The 18,611-nt window shown below is 41.8% G+C and overlaps 1 protein-coding gene across 1 annotated transcript; it reads left to right on the top strand.

Annotated features, from left to right (window-relative positions):
- The first annotated feature begins 4,497 nt into the window (after positions 1 to 4,497).
- Positions 4,498 to 6,333, top strand: LOC131701629 (uncharacterized). The gene is made up of 2 exons (XM_059000529.1): positions 4,498 to 4,506; positions 5,518 to 6,333. The coding sequence occupies exons 1-2, from the start codon at positions 4,498 to 4,500 to the stop codon at positions 6,331 to 6,333; spliced, it is 825 nt and encodes a 274-aa protein (XP_058856512.1).
- Positions 6,334 to 18,611: the final 12,278 nt, after the last annotated feature.

Consider the following 18,611-nt stretch of genomic DNA (forward strand, 5'->3'; position numbering starts at 1 on the left):
TACTAATTGATGTGGGCTTCATGAGGCTATAAGATCATCATTTATAATTAAAAGCAGTATTATTCCTCAAGATTTGAAACAGTAGATTAGCACGCTCACTTCCTTTCATCAAGCTTGTATTTTACTGCTCAATCACCCAGACACTATCCCAAGCATACTTGACAAATTAGGAATATTTAATACGTATCTATATTGAACAAATTATTATTACAATGAAAAACACACAAAATGTACCCTTGTATTATGCACTCTGAATTGTAAGTTATAGAAGTTGACCTTTCTAATGTTTAACACTGGATTCATTGGTTCCATTCTGATTCTGTGTTCTATTTGTTCCGTTGACAGGTTTCCCTCAGTGAAAGGGGGTTGGCGGCAGTGTTACCTTGAGAGACTGGCATGCAGGACGGGTCACAGCGACTGTCACTGTCCATTTCACAGCATTGGATCCTGCCACCACTGATATTTGCAGTCAAGACAGGCTGAACGAAGTATTTGCTGCATCAGCAAGAAAATAAAACCTGTACCTACCGTTGCCAACAGAAGTGGATGAGCTGATAAAACAGATGAAGCACAGAGTAATTCAGCAGGGTCCTACTTTCTGAAACTAGTCAAGGCTTTGATGTTGACTGCTGACCCCATCCACATGCCTAGCTCCTCGTATGCAGCATTCAGTATATAGAGAGAAATTGAAAAAGAAACCGTGTACAAAAAGGTGCAAAATCAAAAAGAAAAAAGGTAATGTAGGTACACAATGTGAATAACTGAAAAAAAAATCTATTACCGTATATCAGGACGTTTTGGACTACAGATCCTTCTTCATCCAGGTGATATAATATTTTTTTTATCAATTATTCGCTTGCGGCTTGGGTTCATTTTTGCCCTTAAAAACCACAGACAGAGAATGTAAAGTTTAAGCACTTGCGTGCAATTTGATTATTTACAATAAATAAAATAAAACAGAAACAGAAAACCAAAACATAGCTCACACTGGAGCGCTAACTAGACTTTTCAAACAAAACCCTAACCTAACAGAACTGAAGCTGTTTACCAGTTTTAAAAAACACAAAACACAGGTTCACACAGTACCTTTCGTTGCTAAATCTTCACTAGGATAGCCTCGCTTCACATAGACTTGAGACTGCCTGGAACAAACATTTTTCTTGGTTTATATACCTGCCTGCTAATCGCTAATTGCAGGCAGGTGATACTAATTACAGATTGGAGACAGGTGACTCTCATCCTGGCTCCCTCCTGTGGCATTCTGGGGAATGTAGTCTTGAGACCACTCCTGGACTACATTTTATTCCTCTTCCTCCCCCCAGTCTGTCACACTATATATATATATATATATATATATATATATATATATATATATATATATATATATATGTATATATGTCTGTGTGTGTGTGTGTGTGTGTGTGTTTGAAGTTTTCTTTTAATTGGTATCATTCTGAAGCAGTGGGCATGTAGATCAGCTAATTGCACTAAAAGTCCTTTGTTTCCCTTCACATGCTAAAGCATTTTCTATATTTAAAATAATATCCTGCTGATAAAAATGAGAAATCCTGCGATAGAAAGCACACGGACCTGGGAGATGTAGGAGTTCACAGCGAGGAGCCGTTGTTGCAGAGTGTGGAGCATCGTGCCTGTCAGCTGCCACCTTCAGGGTTGTTTCACAAGACTGAACCCGAGGCCGGTTGTGTCTTATTCCATCCGCTGGGCATGCCAAGATGTCAGCGTAGTCGTGAGGGCAGGAGACCGCTCTTCCATGCAATAGGTGAAATATACACGGTACCTTAGCTCAGCTGGGGAACTGACTTCAAAGAGTTGTATTTGCGAGATGGATGCAAGGCTTATTTTAGTCTTATAATTAATTGACCCCTTGCCATTAAAAACACTTGAAGCAGCTGGGTTTTCCTGAGGTTATTTAAGTAAAGGGCTGGGCGATCCTCTTCATGTAATCAACTCCTGATAATATCCCATCCACCCCCACACTGACGACCCCCACCTGAGTACCACTACTAGAGATTCACACAGATGTGATGCCATAAGACGGGGAGGGATAAAAGGTTAAAACAATTTCAAATGGCGCTTTGTATTCCTTTGTAAAGGGGCAGTAGTGTGGAGTAGTGGTTAGTGGAGTAGTGGTTAGGGCTCTGGACTCTTGACCAGAGGGTCGTGGGTTCAATCCCTGTGGAGGACACTGCTGCTGTACCCTTGAGCAAGGTACTTTACCCAGATTGCTCCAGTAAAAACCCAGCTGTATAAATGGGTAATTGTATGTAAAAATAATGTGTAAAAAATAATGTAATTGAATGTAAAAAATAATGTGATATCTTGTAACAATTGTAAGTCGCCCTGGATAAGGGTGTCTGCTAAGAAATAAATAATAATAATAATAATAATAAAAGGCAGACCCTTACCGGCTCACTGGAGAAATCATTCTGCACAGTACTGTTAACCCTGCATGTGCCAACAGAAGAATAGTACAAACAGGTATACTGTAGCAAAGCTTAAGAAAAAAGAAATGCTGAATGTTCACCTGCCCTCAGACATGCTACAGCATGTTTAACAAGACTTTGCTAGTTTAACGGTAGACATGTTATTTTGTTGACAGTAGTTCTTGCTTTGCTAAATGATTTGCTTGTGTTTTCTATGTTAGGGTGGTACAGCGAGACAGGTTGTATGTACTACAGTGTTTCCCAGCTGCACTCAGTGTGTCTCTGCAGTCATGTCTCTCATCCATCTCTGTCACAGAGCTGCGCAGGGATGGCACAGCAGTAAGGAAGGAGTTCATAGCTGCTCTGTACCAGTGGAAAACACAGGAACTGAATATTTGTAAGGCTCTAGAAGAACCGTGTTTGATGTTTCAGGAGGGCAGAGTTTGTGACACAGGTCCACACGTTGTTGATTTACCAAGGCACCATGAATAAGGTCGGGTTTTCATATTGAAAAACGTACAACGTATCAGTTCTGTGCCTACTGATAAAGCCATTTACTCACAGCCCTATCTGAAATCACTGAAGGGAACAGAAAAGAATTTGAACACACAGAGAATAAGAATAACTAGTTTAGTGGGAAAAAAATACTTTATTCAGAATAAACAGCCCAGAAAGCAATTAATGATGAGAAGCGACTGGCAACTAATGACTGGGAAGACCATGGCTGCAGAGGCCCGTGACATCTGAAAGCCCTCAATCAATATGCACGCTGTCAGATTTAATGTATAGTAATTACTATGAAGTATTGGTTTATATCAGAAAATTACAGAGGAAACTGCATTTTCAAGCTCTTGATGTTAATTCTCCATCTGGACTAAATGCAGTCAATACCTCTTAATGGCTGAGCTGCTCTGGTTACATATCGTATGATTCTGAATACTAAAATATGACTTATTTATTTATTACTTTGTTTTCCCTTTCTTGCCTGTGTGACTCGCTCTGACCAGTCAATCAGTTTCTGTGCAAGCAGTCCTAATTGAATATTGCTAGCACGTGGGATTTGAGAAAACGCATGGACAGCTATGGACTACTTTAAATTTGTGAAGTGATCAGCTGTTGAATCGCCTTCTGCATTCTCAATAATTCAATCTCTCCTATGAAAAAGCACCAGGAATATGAATGTGTACAGTATGAGAAGCATGTGGCCCCACTGTGTCCAGCACCCAATCCTTCAGAGATGTGGAATCAGTTCTATAAACCCACAGAAATGCTCTTAATCACATTCTCTCATTCCTCCCAGTTCTGAACAGGATTGAACTCCGAGCCCCAGAGGCACGAACAAGAGGGGCTCTGCTATTTCAATTCCCTTTTCCAATAACAAGTCTGTGCATTAAAAGGGCAATCAAACACTAAATGAAGAAAATATCAAGATGATTGTGTGACTTCTGCTTTTTAATTCTGCTCGTACCTTTAGTCTCCTTTTTGCAATAACCTATAAGATAAGCTTTATAGCAGGTAGCTTGCATTATGCAAATGCTTCAGGCCCCAATGAGAACTACAGAATATTCAACAAACCACTTTTATTACCGATAGCTGGGGAGGTCTTTCCAAAGGGTTGTTAACATGTCAGAAACAAAGCAGGTATATTTTGCACACAGCAATACATTTTCTGCCTGTGCTATTTTCCCCATTTCCTTTAATTAAATTCAATATTTAGTGCAGCAATCACCAGGAATATTTTATTCTAATAAACACATTCTCTCTCGTTCCACAGCACCCTGCAGAACACAGGGACCCAGAAAAGCAATACATGTGGATTCTATTCTAATAAACACATTATCTCTCGTTCCACAGCACCCTGCAGAACACAAGGAGACACAGAAAAGCAATACATGTGGATTTGTCCACGCTCTTGGGTTAACACAGGACCAGAATTTATGGCATGACCGTGGGCTAAAACAGGATCCGCAGGAATCCCATTACTGAACAAATCATTTCTCTGAATGTATAGAGCCAATGAGATGGGGTGGGTAGTGACAATACAACTCCGGTCATGGGGAAGGTAAGTTGTATTGAGTTGTACTGAAATGAGTCAGAATGCCAGCCCTGTCGAATACTGTTCTCTTTATTAATACAAAGAGGGACTGTTTAAATTCCCTGAAATTTTTTAAAAGAAATCTTCAGATTCATTTTCTAAGTCACCTTTAAAGTCCCCAGTCTCTATAAGGGTCCAGCTAAACACCAGCCCTGAGCCCCCAACCACCAAGGGGCCACTGTACATAAACACAAATCAAAGATTCCTTACCCAGCGAGTCTAAATAGAAGAGGTAAGATGTTTACACATTCTTCTTAATCGTGCCAATTTATTTGTAATAGGAAAGCAATATTATAAAGCAGATGCTGCCGTTTTAAATGTGCAATTAAGATATAAAAATGGGTGCTAAATAAAGACCCCGGCACACTGTTGTATAATCAATGCCCTTTTCATAGCTGTCAATGCAATTACCTGAGCTCTACTGAGACTGCAGGGATTACAAGCAGGAACATGATGCAAACCAAAAAGACCACGGGTGCTAAGCAGCGAAAAGGCATCCCATTACATTTACAAAAATAGGACTTATTATTTTTAATTTTTTTTTACAATAAACATTTCCCACAGCTGGCTTAATGTGGGCGGTTTAATGTGATTGTGCTGGTGTGTATGACACGATAATGAGGTTCTTATAAAAATAGGAAATAGGAAATAGGAAAAAAAATGAAAAGCTATAAACTGGAAGGGGGGTGGGGGGTAGATATAGCACTATTGACATCCAACAGCACCAGAGAGAACAGCAATGAATTGAATGCCTTGTCACTGCCATTGACTGTCTGTATCATCTGAATGCCATCAACAGCAATGCTACTGTTTGTATGTATGTAGTTGTCCCTTTTTAACATCATCTACATATTTTTCAATCAATCAATGTTTATTTTATATAGCGCCTTTCATAGTGGACCACCATCACAAAGACCTTTACAAGATAGTGAGGAACAATGCATTATACATGAAATACATTTTGACGTTGGCTAAGAGTTTAGGAATAACTGCAACCGCTTCCGATCTGGACCGCGCGTTCTTCACACCCCGGCCCCCGCTCCCGATCTCAACCGCGCGTTCTTCACACCCCGGCCCCCGCTCCCGATCTGGACCGCGCGTTCTTCACACCCCGGCCCCCGCTCCCGATCTCCACCGCGCGTTCTTCACACCCCGGCCCCCGCTCCCGATCTCGACCGCGCCTTCTTCACACCCCGGCCCCCGCTCCCGATCTCGACCGCGCCTTCTTCACACCCCAGCCCCGCTCCCGATCTCGACCGCGCGTTCTTCACACCCCGACCCCCGCTCCCGATCTCGACCGCGCGTTCTTCACACCCCGGCCCCCGCTCCCGATCTGGACCACGCGTTCTTCACACCCCGGCCCCCGCTCCCGATCAGGGCCGCGTGTTCTTCACACCCCGGCCCCCGCTCCCGATCTGGACCGCGCGTTCTTCACACCCCGACCCCCGCTCCCGATCTGGACCGCGCGTTCTTCACACCCCGACCCCCGCTTCCGATCTCGACCGCGCGTTCTTCACACCCCAGCCCCGCTCCCGATCTCGACCGCACGTTCTTCACACCCCGGCCCCCGCTCCCGATCTCGACCGCGCGTTCTTCACACCCCGGCCCCCGCTCCCGATCTGGACCGCGCGTTCTTCACACCCCAGCCCCGCTCCCGATCTCGACCGCGCGTTCTTCACACCCCGGCCCCCGCTCCCGATCTCGACCGTGCGTTCTTCACACCCCGGCCCCCGCTCCCGATCTCGACCGCGCGTTCTTCACACCCCGGCCCCCGCTCCCGATCTCGACCACTAGCCAAGTTGCATTTCAGTGGATTCCAGGATCAATTTCTTGGCACCGTGTGGCGCCTCACAAAGGCAGGTGTCAATATGCATCTACTCGCTCTTAGTCTCGAGCCCCCAGGATTAATGAATCTGCCGCTGACTGGCATGTCTAAACATCAGAAGGCTTTGCTAATGTTTTGATCCTTCCTGAGTGGGGTGTTTAACAGCATGCTGACAGCTAGAGGGTGGGAAATAATCACATTGAATGAAAAGTCAAAACTCCCCGAACTTGTAATGAAATCTTACTAGATATTGATTCAGTGCACTAATAAGCTCAGAAGTTCAAAGCTGGCACCAGGAGGCAAGGATCTGCTCCCTGAGCTGAGGACAAAACTGAAGTGCAGCATTATACTGCATACAAATGTATGAGAAAAAAAATAAATAATAATAATATTAATGAAACAGGGCCAAACCGATGAATGATCAAAGCCACAGCATCTGAAAGCATTTCTTTTTTGAATGTAGATAATTCACACTCACAGTTAACAAAGAGGTAAGTGGCTTGTAATGTTACAGAAAAGGCTCCAAGGGTTATGGATGGAGTTTAAAATGCAAATATCCGTATGTTGTTTTTTCATTTCTCAAATATTTGGCATGCTGATTATTACACTCACTACTTGAAACCACAGATCTTTGTGAAATTGCTTGGTAGTAGATGCACAAAATCTGATAAAACCTGAGCCTTCATGTTGTGCTCTGAATGCAGATATACCAGAATAAAGAGGACAAAAAAAAGGGGCAGTGAGATGACATTAAAAGTCACTCAAGGTCTCTAACAATGGAATTTAATAGGGCAACTACACATCAAAACTTTCTATCTAACTGCAATCAGGCATGACCTCATTTTCTCCGTGGCTAATGCAAACTTTGCCCCATTCATTTTCAGTCGCGCCCCTGTTAAATCTAAAACACACAGCATACAGTAGCTTTGCACGGTTTAGAAATAGTGAGGGGGGAGCGTGGGATAAAGATTTTGCTGTAAATGCATTGCGTTATTGTTTTAAATGTGTGCCCTCATTTCTACTGGTGCATAGCATTCTGTAACAGGGTTTACTTCTTTGCATTGTATCGAATGACTCCAGTGTCAGTCCACTGAACAACATCACAACAGTCTGTCAGCTTGCAAAGGGCTTGCAACATATATCTACTGTCTGCAGAAATCATTTGTCCTTTGCCCACACAGTAAAACGGTGTCATATATAATAAATACGAATACAAATCTAGTATTTGTATTTGAAACTTACTTGCACGCTGCTGTTGTTGTAGTCTGCTTCTTTAAGCAATGGGGATGTGTGGCCACACAGTCCCTCACATTGGTACTTATCATTGAGTTAACTTGAGAAGCTTTTAAACCAAAGACAGACACAAAACAATTCTTTCTAATCTGGAGGCCAGAGACGCAAGACTTCAGGGCTGGCTGCTGATATTTGTTGGATGGCTGTTGCTGTCGTGGTATTTTTTATTTTGCCAAAATATACTTTTTATAATTTAAAATGCATAGTGTTTAGTCCCCAGAACATTTAAGAACAATGATCAAGACATTATTTAACATGCAACCTGCATTCCACTTCACCAGTCTTACCCCAAACGTCATTGTATGTGCTTCTCTCTATTTGCTTTACTGATAAACCCAGAAGCTCCAGTTGTGTGTACGGTTTTCTGAATTTCTTCTTTTTTTTGGAGTACAGTTTACTGCTACTGTACATGTGTTGCACCCTACAGGGTGTCATTATGCCAGCCTATCTATTAAGAAACAGCACTCTGAGCACCCGTATAATTAAAGAAGAAAAGAAATGTCACACTTGGAGAAAGGCCTCCCATAGTGCCCCTTTTTGTGTGCATTGTCAAGCAATCTGGCTCGCTTCACAATTTTAATAATGCCTCTGCGTAACGTTAAATTACATTAAATGCATTTCCAGTGTCTCCCCTGGATCGCTGAAGCACAGCAGGTACTGCTTCCTTATAAGGAGAGCTCTGGACCACATCAGTCTTCAGTTACATCTGAGCCCCAGTTATTTTCTGCTCACTGCTCCTCTTGGAAGAGGCTTCCTGAAACAGGAGAGCGAATGACAGCTCTGTGTGAGACCCACTCCCCAGTGAAGTGTGTCAGGGCTGGTGTTCCAGCAGATCACTGTCTCGTTGGAGGAGCCGACTGTCTTCAGGGCCCCTCTCTTCCAGTTGGGAGCTGGGACTGGCTTGTCAGGAGAATGATTTTGACTGCCTGCATCTCCAGCTCAGCGGTAGGCCCATTATGAGCGTCGTTAGGCTGACTTTGACCTTTCTGGGGACGTGCTGATTACATTGAATTTGTATGCTGCTTTTATGACTTCATTTTCCAAAGTGTTGACTGAGGTGCAATACAGAGAACCCCCTGCTGCAACGAAAATTAAGATTGAAATGAAATTGCAAATGCCAGGAACCACCCTGTACAAGTACGGCACTTTATATAAAACAAAGATAATAAAGTTAGCGTGGGATGGGCCAGTAGAATTGCACTGCATACCTGTTTCAGGAATCCAGTTGGAAAGCCCACGTTTTCTTTATATTAATGTGCATTTATGTTACGTGCAATAGAGGACTGCTGTCACAACACGTTGGATACTATCTTAGTGCTGATTACTGTTTGTGATAGCATTGATCAAGCCCAGAGAAGCACACTGTACAGCCTTCCTGTCCCCTAGCAGCATATACTTTAATAACAAGAGGAATGGGGCAGGTGCAGCACATTTATTAAAATAAGCTGTTTCATTTTTTCTCCTTGCTTAGGAACGTATTACCTTGCTTACTGTTCAAACTGACAAGAAGAGACCCTTCTAATTAAAAAGCAGCCGGTCTTGTCATTAAATTGTGTCTGTGAAGGATACGTTTAGACTCTCCAGATCTCTCCTAAATGACATTTATTTAACAGGGGGTAATACAGTTGTTTAAAATCCACTTTGCCCAGCTTCAGGGATGCAGCGATAACTAGAAAAAATGATACAAAATAAACCCTTAATGAACACAATTTATTTTACATCAGCCATCTATTTAATCTATTTCACAAGCTCAATAGTTACTCATTTTCACTTCTCATTGTAATTACTTTTCAATTCTGGAAATCGTTATATTTCTTCTTTTTCATATTATTTCACTTCTAACAAATAAAAATAAATGATTAAAAATCCAGTTGATGTTTTGGGGCAAAATGAAAAGAAAAGTGTCTTAGTGCACAAAGAAAGAGGTATTCACCCGGAATCCCTTTGCACAGAATGATATAATAAAACCTCCAGGGACTGCGGGAATGCAACTGAAAAGCAACACTGCATGCTGCATCCCACAGCCCACTCACCTCACAACCATGGCAGACTGACCCTGTCAATGAGATTTCTACACAGCCCCAGCTATCACGTACATACCCCCTGCTACCCACCGCTGACATGATGGGCTCCAACAAGGACACAGCGTAACAGGACCTCACCTGACAGCAAACCAATGCCACCAGACAAGAGCATGCACCTAACATGAAGAATATTTTAAAAAGTAAAAAAATTCCCCCACAGCTGACATCACACTAACTGACTCATGAAAATCACAGCGGTAACAGCAAAGCTAATGAAAGCTTCCAGTCCTGCTGGCCAACTGAGCCCCGATCACTGACCTTCCCAGCACACCATCTTCACGTCGCTAATTGGGGCACATTAAACCTAAACAAACCCTTCACTACCTGCAATGTCCGAAGAGTAAGAATGCAGATCGTGGAGAAAAACATCATCATCTGTGCTGCATTAGAATTGAGTCTTGAGCTGAAGAGCCACTGGGAAACCTTTCGATTCTACAAAAAGAGTTGAATTGAAGAGATCTGGTTAGAGTAGAAAAGCGACGCGTCTCAGAAAAGCAGCCCGTCACTTCTCTCACTGGCCCTCGGTGATTTATCACAGATTGTGTTGATACTGCTTCTCACATGTCCTGTGAAGAGTCACTAGCTATTAACAGTCACTCTGTATTTTCAATTTACACACACACACAAAAGTGTAACTCAATTCCCTTGCTCTAACATGGTTTGTGTGTTTGCAGGAGCCTCCAAAGTGCTTGTGGTTGTAAATGTGGCAGACAGTCAAGTGAATTAGTCCAGTATCTTGAGACCTATTGATAAGTGACCTGAATTAAGACAGAATACTATAATGCGGTGCTGCGAGACAGCAATATTGAATAATCATTCACCGGGGCCAGGACACAAGAGTGGAAATGACTGTTTGAATACCCTCCTCCAGAAGCCCAGGAAACAGAAGTGAAATCAATCACAGAGAAAATTTAGCTGGAGTTCAATTCCAAGTGACCCGTAAAGTGAGCAATAATAAACACATAATGGAAAAGTTACCTCCGTCCTGTATATTACACACTTTCTAATCTATTTGAGGTTTGATTTTCTAAGTTCTTCTAAATTGACTTGCTTTTTTTTCCCTTTTGGACACCAGTGTGCCCCTTTTGCTTCATCAAGCGCTGGAAAATATCTGCAGGAACAGCGGATGAAAACTTGAGCTTTGCTGGTCTCTTCTTCTCTCTAGGCTCCGACTGCTTTTATAAACCAATCTGGCTTCATAGCCTTCGTTTCTGACCGATCAGAACCATAGAATTCTTACCCACACAGCTGAATTCCTTACCATCTCCAGTATTTTCCTATTTCTTATTGTACACCATTCTCTCACTGCCACGCCTGTTGCATATCTGCATGATATAGACTATGCATCTCCATACACATGAGCCAAGGTATTGCAAGGCTTCCCCAATTCTACCTAATGCAGTGCTCTGCTGGTTCTGCTGTCACACTGCAAGGTTTTGCAGGCTGGCTGTCCAGGGATTACAGGCTGCTCTTTGGATTTCGCTGTTTTAAGATGGATTATATTGCCTTGCTCCATTTTTATTTCCTTTCGTTAAGGCGGAATTAGGATTTTGTTTTCTGCCTTCCAGGCATGATTCAGTGGATTTGGTACTAAACAGCTTAGTCACACTACGCACTAAGCTAATAAATGGCCCAGCATGAAAAATGCATTAACTCACTTAATGCCAGTCATTTATAGAAAAAGTTGTTGTTTTTTTTTCAAACTTAAGAGTTGTGCAACTTACAGGATGGGCATTTGCCTCAATAAAGTACTGTTTCACATAACATTTAACATAGGCAATTTGCAAGGTAATCATTCTGCTATAAAATGGCTATAGTATTATATAAATTACTATAGTACTACTACAGTATACTATAGTACTTTATATCAGCTTACTGTGCATTTTTCCATTCTTAATTGATGCTTTTACTAAAGTTTAATATAGTTTGATCAGGATTTTCTTTACTGTGTTTGATCATGCCATTCTTTCACTGTGATTTATGGCACTTTCATTTTCAATGGTATACCTCAGCACACATATTTCCTTTTTTTAAAGCGAGAGAGAGACTGCTAATATGTTAGTGCACTCAGTCAAGACATGAGTAATTTACATGAAAAGAAAATATCAGGAAAATAGCACTCTCTAATCTTAAGTCTTTAAATCAATATTCAATATGTTTTTAAAGGCATGAGGCTGTGCAAAGAGCAGGGTTCAATACAGCAAGTATTTGCATGTTTAACTGACAGGATCAGTCTACTGGCTTTAGCATGGGGTCTGAATTCAGTATAGAACTTTTTTTTGTAATGCTGGGAGTTTCTCGCAGTTGACAACGTTTCTTGTTTCTCCTGAGGAGTTTAATAAATACGCTGTTACAGGAAATGGGGCTACCTCAAGACACAACATGCTCTCGATAGGGCATAGCAATTTGCCTTGAAATGTGTTCCAATTAGGGAACACCCCCTTATCCTTTTAAGAACTTGGCTGCTTTGGTATAATATCTGCCTCCTGCCGCTCTCTGTATTCCAGCCTCAGCCCCATGGGCAGGTACCCCAGGGCAGAGTCTTCAAATTCCTGAGTCACCAAGTAATTAGATGAGCTGTAAAGGCATCCTGTCTTTGATGCGATGTGATTGGATGCTGCGAGTTCTTGCTCTTGGTAGGAGCTCATTCAGGCACAATGAAATTATCATTGCATAATAAATATAATGTTCTATTCCATCAGGGTTATGGCCTGTTAATTTGAGCTCCCTGCCTCACAGAAAATCAAGACATTATAGCACATAATAGCCCATAATCTTCATGTGGTGCAATCAGAACACACTGGAAAAATTAACAGATGTGGTTATGTTTTACATTGGTGCTCCAGGAATCCAAGATAACTCAAAAGTGCGACAGCTTTTATCAAGGTAATGCATAGGCTATATACTACAGTACCGGCATTGCTATGGATATGCATGTACTGTTATAATTACTATTACGAAATTCGTTTGGTTTTTAAAGGAATCTCGAACACAAAATATAGGATTACAAAATCCTGATCACTTGATCCAGATTACGTTTTGAAAAACCAGCCCCTGGTGTGTTATCAGTTTTTATAGTAGGTTGTATTATATTATAGCCCTGTAAGTAGCCTTGGATAAAGGCATCTGTTAAAGAGTACAGGAACATCTCCCATATATATTCATCCTGTACAGATGTAAAGGATGTATTACTATTATTACTATTATTATTATTATAGATATTTGTCAGTAATGGTCAGTCCATCAGTATATCTCTGCACACGTAAATTATGATGATAATAAGACACGTGATCTCAGCACCAGTACAGATAATAATAATAAAAGTGATAATATTTGTTAAATTACTGCTTGTTTCTGTTTAAATGTGCATCAGATGTATGTAAACTTGTCCTGAAAGGCCTACTTAATAATACCTAGTCTAGTTCACACTAGCAAAAGAATGAGTCATCCTGTGTTTCCTAGGTAATAACTTACAGTGACAGTGCCAATAGGTGTGTATCCTAGGTCTGTATAAATTATTATATTTATAATAAACATCCTGGATTCTGTAAATGGCTGCCATTTGGACCCGTCTCTCCTGAGCTTCTTTAAGAATTCATCCACTTTTTCTTTCAAAGTTTGTCCTTTAGAAAACGGTAAAATGAAGGCTTATTTCCCTTCATCAAATTGTGAAGGGAAATAAGCCTTCATTCACCTTGTTTTGGCATTTTATTGCACAAATACTCTGAACACAGCAGTTTCCCATTGTAAACATACCAGTAATATGGCGCATCTTCACCCAGCCTTGGTTTGGAGTGCAAAGTTCTGTCCGACCATGTGAATAGGCAAATTAACATCTATACATAAAGTGGCTACATACAGACACACTGACTGACACACATATGCAAGAGAGAACTGCGCATGTCACTGGTGGCCAGAGCTACCCTTTCATTAAGGTTAAAAAAAAAAGATTATATATATATATATATATATATATATATATATATATATATATATATATATATATATATATTTCCCCAGGCCTGCTATGTGTCTCGATTTGCATATTTTATAAGTAAACATTTTCAAATCCGCGACATTTTTCACACTGTTAATACGCAGCTTCTAAAACTAAACTCGTGCTTAACGTTTCTATGCAATCGCATTTGTACTACTGCACTAAAGCACGTGTCTATTTAATAACACTCAGTATTTTTTTAAATAACTTTTAACAAAAGAACATTTTAACTATCCCATTGTAAACCATCGTTTTAATAATGTCTAAAAAAAACCATAATAATACCTACGGCATATTCTTACACAATAATCTACTGTATTATGATGTTTTAGTAATCAGAAAACGGTTTTATAAAAACATACCTGCAACACCGTTAACGTTTGTGCAGCCAGATCAGTGTGTAGCACAGAAGGACCCAACGGCGTTTATAATAATCACCAGAAGGGAGCAGGGTTCCCCAATTTGCCTGAATTTAATTGTACCTCAAAAACACATTTAACCTCTGAACATAATGAAATAACTGCAGCATTAAAATGTTTCAATAAAGAACAATTAAGGGGTCACACTTGACCGCCTTACACACACATACACACATACATACTGTATTGTATACATACATACATACATTACATTTAGTTTCAAGCCCATGTGAGTTTGATGGTAGCATTAAATGTTTTTGAAGCTTTTGCATCAGTGTCATTTTAATTACATTTTTTTTGCAGGTTTTTAATATCTTTGCCTTGTTATGGTGAACAGTTTGTAAATTCTGTATAAAATTAAGAGAGCCACATATTGCCTTCTAGCTAATCTTATCAAGTGACAGAGCTGTTTTGCTGTAATTATTACAGCAAACACTTGTAGTGGAATATGAGCTGGGTGTAAAGAAAGAGGAACTGCGTGGGATCAACACCTGGGCTTCATTAATATGCATGACAACCTGCTCTCACTATAAACAATAGGAATCGTGTAACCCATTTAATATAAAAGCTGTCACACAGAGACATTAACTATCTCATTCACACTGAGTTTCTTCATTGAAATTCACAAAGGGAACTAGCTTCACATTAAAATGACCCAACAACCTCCAGTCTCTGCCTCTACTGCCATCCAGTGGTTATACTTATAGTCCAATTACAATATTACAGTGATAAACATATGCAGACAGGCAGGCACACTGACAAATACAGTGTATGTATTCAATATCTGTTGTATGTATCCAATCATTTCATCTGATATTTTAAAATAATAAGGTTTGATCTCAACCTGCTGCTGTGGCAGCGAGTGGGGCTGATATGTGAACGGTTTGAGGCCAGTTAGACTCACAGCTCACAGTTAGACACCGGTTTAACAAAATCAATATTTACACGGGGGGGGGGGGGGGTATTCAATAGCAAGGCTTTAACAAAGATTCAAAATCAATGGCCTGCTTGGTTACTGAACACCAAGCCAACTCGTGAGCGCAGAGCTGGTGGAGAAGTGTAGAGATAGTGACACCTTGTGGTCGCATGACAAAGTGCTTCCTACTGCTGCAGCACTTCACACGACCCGGGCTGTGTGATGCTCTTTAACTCCTAAGAAAGCAGCGCCTCATTTCTTCTTAATTTCCTCAGTTCCTAAAAGGTTTTTCTAACATTCAAATTGGTGTGGACCTGTTATATCACCCACCCCCCTAATGTCCTATTTAATATGCTAATCAACTGCTTCTGAGCTCATATCTAGATGAATGTTTATGCAGCTAATGCACCCTCTTCAGCTCCCCAGACGAGCCCTCAATAATTAATGATATCATTTGAGAATGGACTTGTTTCAATTTTGTTGCAAGCCTGCTTTCCGACACGGTCTGGATTTATTTGATGTGATTAACCCGCAGCGAGTTCAACCCTGCCAGGATTTGTATGAATAGCTGCTTTAATAGCTCGCTGAATAATACATGGACGGGAGAGAGGAGGGTCTAATTGTCCAACAACTTTGTTAACCTCCTGGGATGTTAATGCAAGCCCTGCCTCGTGGCATCGGCTTGGCAGTGCTGTGTGTGTGGTGAGTTTCCATGCTCTATAACTACACTGCAGACGAGACTGGCTCTTTCACACAGTGGTTTAGACGCTCTCCTGCGGTGTGCGTAGTCACCTTTGCTCTGTTTCTACAGCAAAGTTTAATGTAGTCTAGTAAGTTCCCTGTAAAGCACAGGTGACATGGGAGCACTGCACAGGGATGTGCATCATGGCTACCAAAGTGCTTCACACAGATTAAAACCAGGCAACTGCCAGCCTGGTCCATGCTAGTGATGTTTACTCCCTGTGTTGAGAGAAAGACCCTCTCCTGGTCCATGCTAGTGATGTTTACTCCCTGTGTTGAGAGAAAGACCCTCTCCTGGATTTGGTTTGTGTGCTGTTGTGCTGTTTTCTCATTTGATAAGAGTGCATCTCAGAAATGTTGCTGTAAGCATATTCTTATTTTCCATAGAGGGTTGTGAGCAGCTCCTTCAGTCCCACAGCACAGCCCTGTTGCTCATACTTCTACCCTTCATTCCCGACTCCCCGGGGACAGGGCAGTGTTCATCCATTCCAGACAGCGTGTGTGTTATTCATGGGGACAGGAAATTACTGGGAAAGGTTTAACAAGAGGAGAGGGAGCCACCTATAGCTGAAATGTTGATTTATTGCCCGCTGTGGATTGCAGTTTATAAAAAACTAAAAGTAGGCTATCCATCTGAACTTGTGTGTGAGAGTGAGTCTGTGCGTGCTCGTGTGCGTGTGTGTGTGTGCGTGTGTGTGTGTGTTAGAGTGCGTATGTGTGTGCGTGCATGCGTGTGCGTGCATGCGTGTGTGTGCTTGCGTGCGTGCATGTGCATGTGTTAGTGTGTGTGCGAGTGCGTGTGTGTGTGCGTGTGTGAGTGCGTGCGTTTGTGTGTGCGAGTGCGAGTGCGTGCATGCATGTGTGTGCATGCGTTTGTGCATGTGCATGTGTTAGTGTGTGTGCGAGTGCGAGTGAGTGCGAGTGCGTGTGTGTGTGTGTGCGTGTGTGTGAGTGCGTGCGTGTGTTTGTGTGTGTGCGAGTGAGTGCGAGTGCGTGTGTGTGTGTGTGCGTGTGTGTCAGTGCGTGCGTGTGTGTGTGTGTGTGTGAGTGCGAGTGCGTGTGTGTGTGTGCGTGTGTGTGTGTGTGTGTGCGTGTGTGTGAGTGCGTGCGTGTGTGTGTGTGTGTGCGAGTGCGAGTGCATGTGTGTGTGTGTGTGTGAGTGCGAGTGCGTGTGTGTGTGTGTGTTTCCATAATCTCAACTGGCATCAACAAAATACAAATCGTGTGCTTGGCGTTGCTCGTGAGTAATGGCTGATAGATATTCAATAAGAGAGGGAACAATGCAGTCCAGTTTACTGTAACTGTAGCGGCAGACAGCGAGTGGCTTGAACCACGGACTCATCTATTCTCAATGATTCATGAGTCGAAGCCAAAGCTGAGTCTAAATAAACTGCATGAAATTTCTACGACAGAGCATAGCATAAATCTGTAATCAATATTTAACTTAGTAAAACATGCACATGAATACTGAAATTGTTTTTGTTAGCAATTTCCTGTTTTTTTCTCTCTCTCTCGTCTCTCATTTTATGCAGCACGCTGTACCTCTCACACATTCATCAAACTGAGCCGCAGAAAACACAGAGGAGGTCTGACCCAGTGCGCCACAAAACCAATACCATCAATTAAAAGAAAACCATTTCCACTGGCAAGTACAGACAGTCTAAGTGCTTAATCTGACAACATATTAATGGCACTAGTCAGGAAAAAGTATAACGGATGCTGATAACCTTTGGACACATGGCAAGCACTGTTAGATATTACTTCTACTTCAGTCCACAGCTCAGCACAGACCCTCGCTCTCCAATCAAGTCCTATCACTGTGATAAAGTGAAGAACCAGCCAGTCAGTCTATTAGCTATAATATTGAAAGATGCTCCTGGATCTTTTTAAGTCACTGTACCATTGCAAACTATTTTAAACAAAGCTCCCCTTGCACTGGTAGCCAGGAGGGTTAAAACAAGCTGCTCTTGATTTCAAACAAGGTGTTCATCTGATTATCAGGAATGGGAAATGATAAACTGCATTCGCCAGGTACGGCTTCATTGTATTAATACACCTTTAGGGACAGGCCACATCAATCACCTGTAAGACAACGACCTGGAAAAACATGTGGAAGAACTGAAGCCTCTCTACCCTTAAAGCAACAGCCATTTAGAAGGAGCTGATTAGCTCCTGCAATAATCCCAAGCCTCTCTTTCATATGAGCTCTCTGGCTGGCTGCACACCCAGCAGAGAAGAGAGGACAGTTTATGAGATGCGTTGTGAAAGAGTTCAGCTCTGTCAGCCCTGTCTACTCCACATGCATCAGTTTATGAGATGCGTTGTGGAAGAGCTCAGCTCTGTCAGCCCTGTCTACTCCACATGCATCAGTTTATGAGATGCGTTGTGGAAGCGCTCAGCTCTGTCAGCCCTGTCTACTCCACATGCATATAGACAGGGAGAGTAGGGGAGCTTCTAGAGCTGAAACATAAGAACATAAGAAAGTTTACAAACGAGAGGAGGCCATTCGGACCATCTTGCTCGTTTTGTTGTTGGAAACATCCCACTCTGATTTGAATTAAATAAAAATAATTAAAAAAAAAAAACACAGTTTAAATAGCAAGGAATAAAAAAAAACGTTTTTGGTTCAATGTATCTAAGCCCAGGGATAACTTGTTCCCTATTCACTGCGTACTTAATGCATTATGCATTATTCGCATACTTACAGTGTAGTATTAACACTGCCACTCTGTGCGTGCCAACATTACATTTCAAACTGCAGTGTGTAAGAATGTCCACAAGAGGGCGACAGAGATCA

This window comes from Acipenser ruthenus, chromosome 26 (genome assembly GCF_902713425.1).
Source record: "Acipenser ruthenus chromosome 26, fAciRut3.2 maternal haplotype, whole genome shotgun sequence".
Lineage (NCBI taxonomy): Eukaryota > Metazoa > Chordata > Actinopteri > Acipenseriformes > Acipenseridae > Acipenser > Acipenser ruthenus.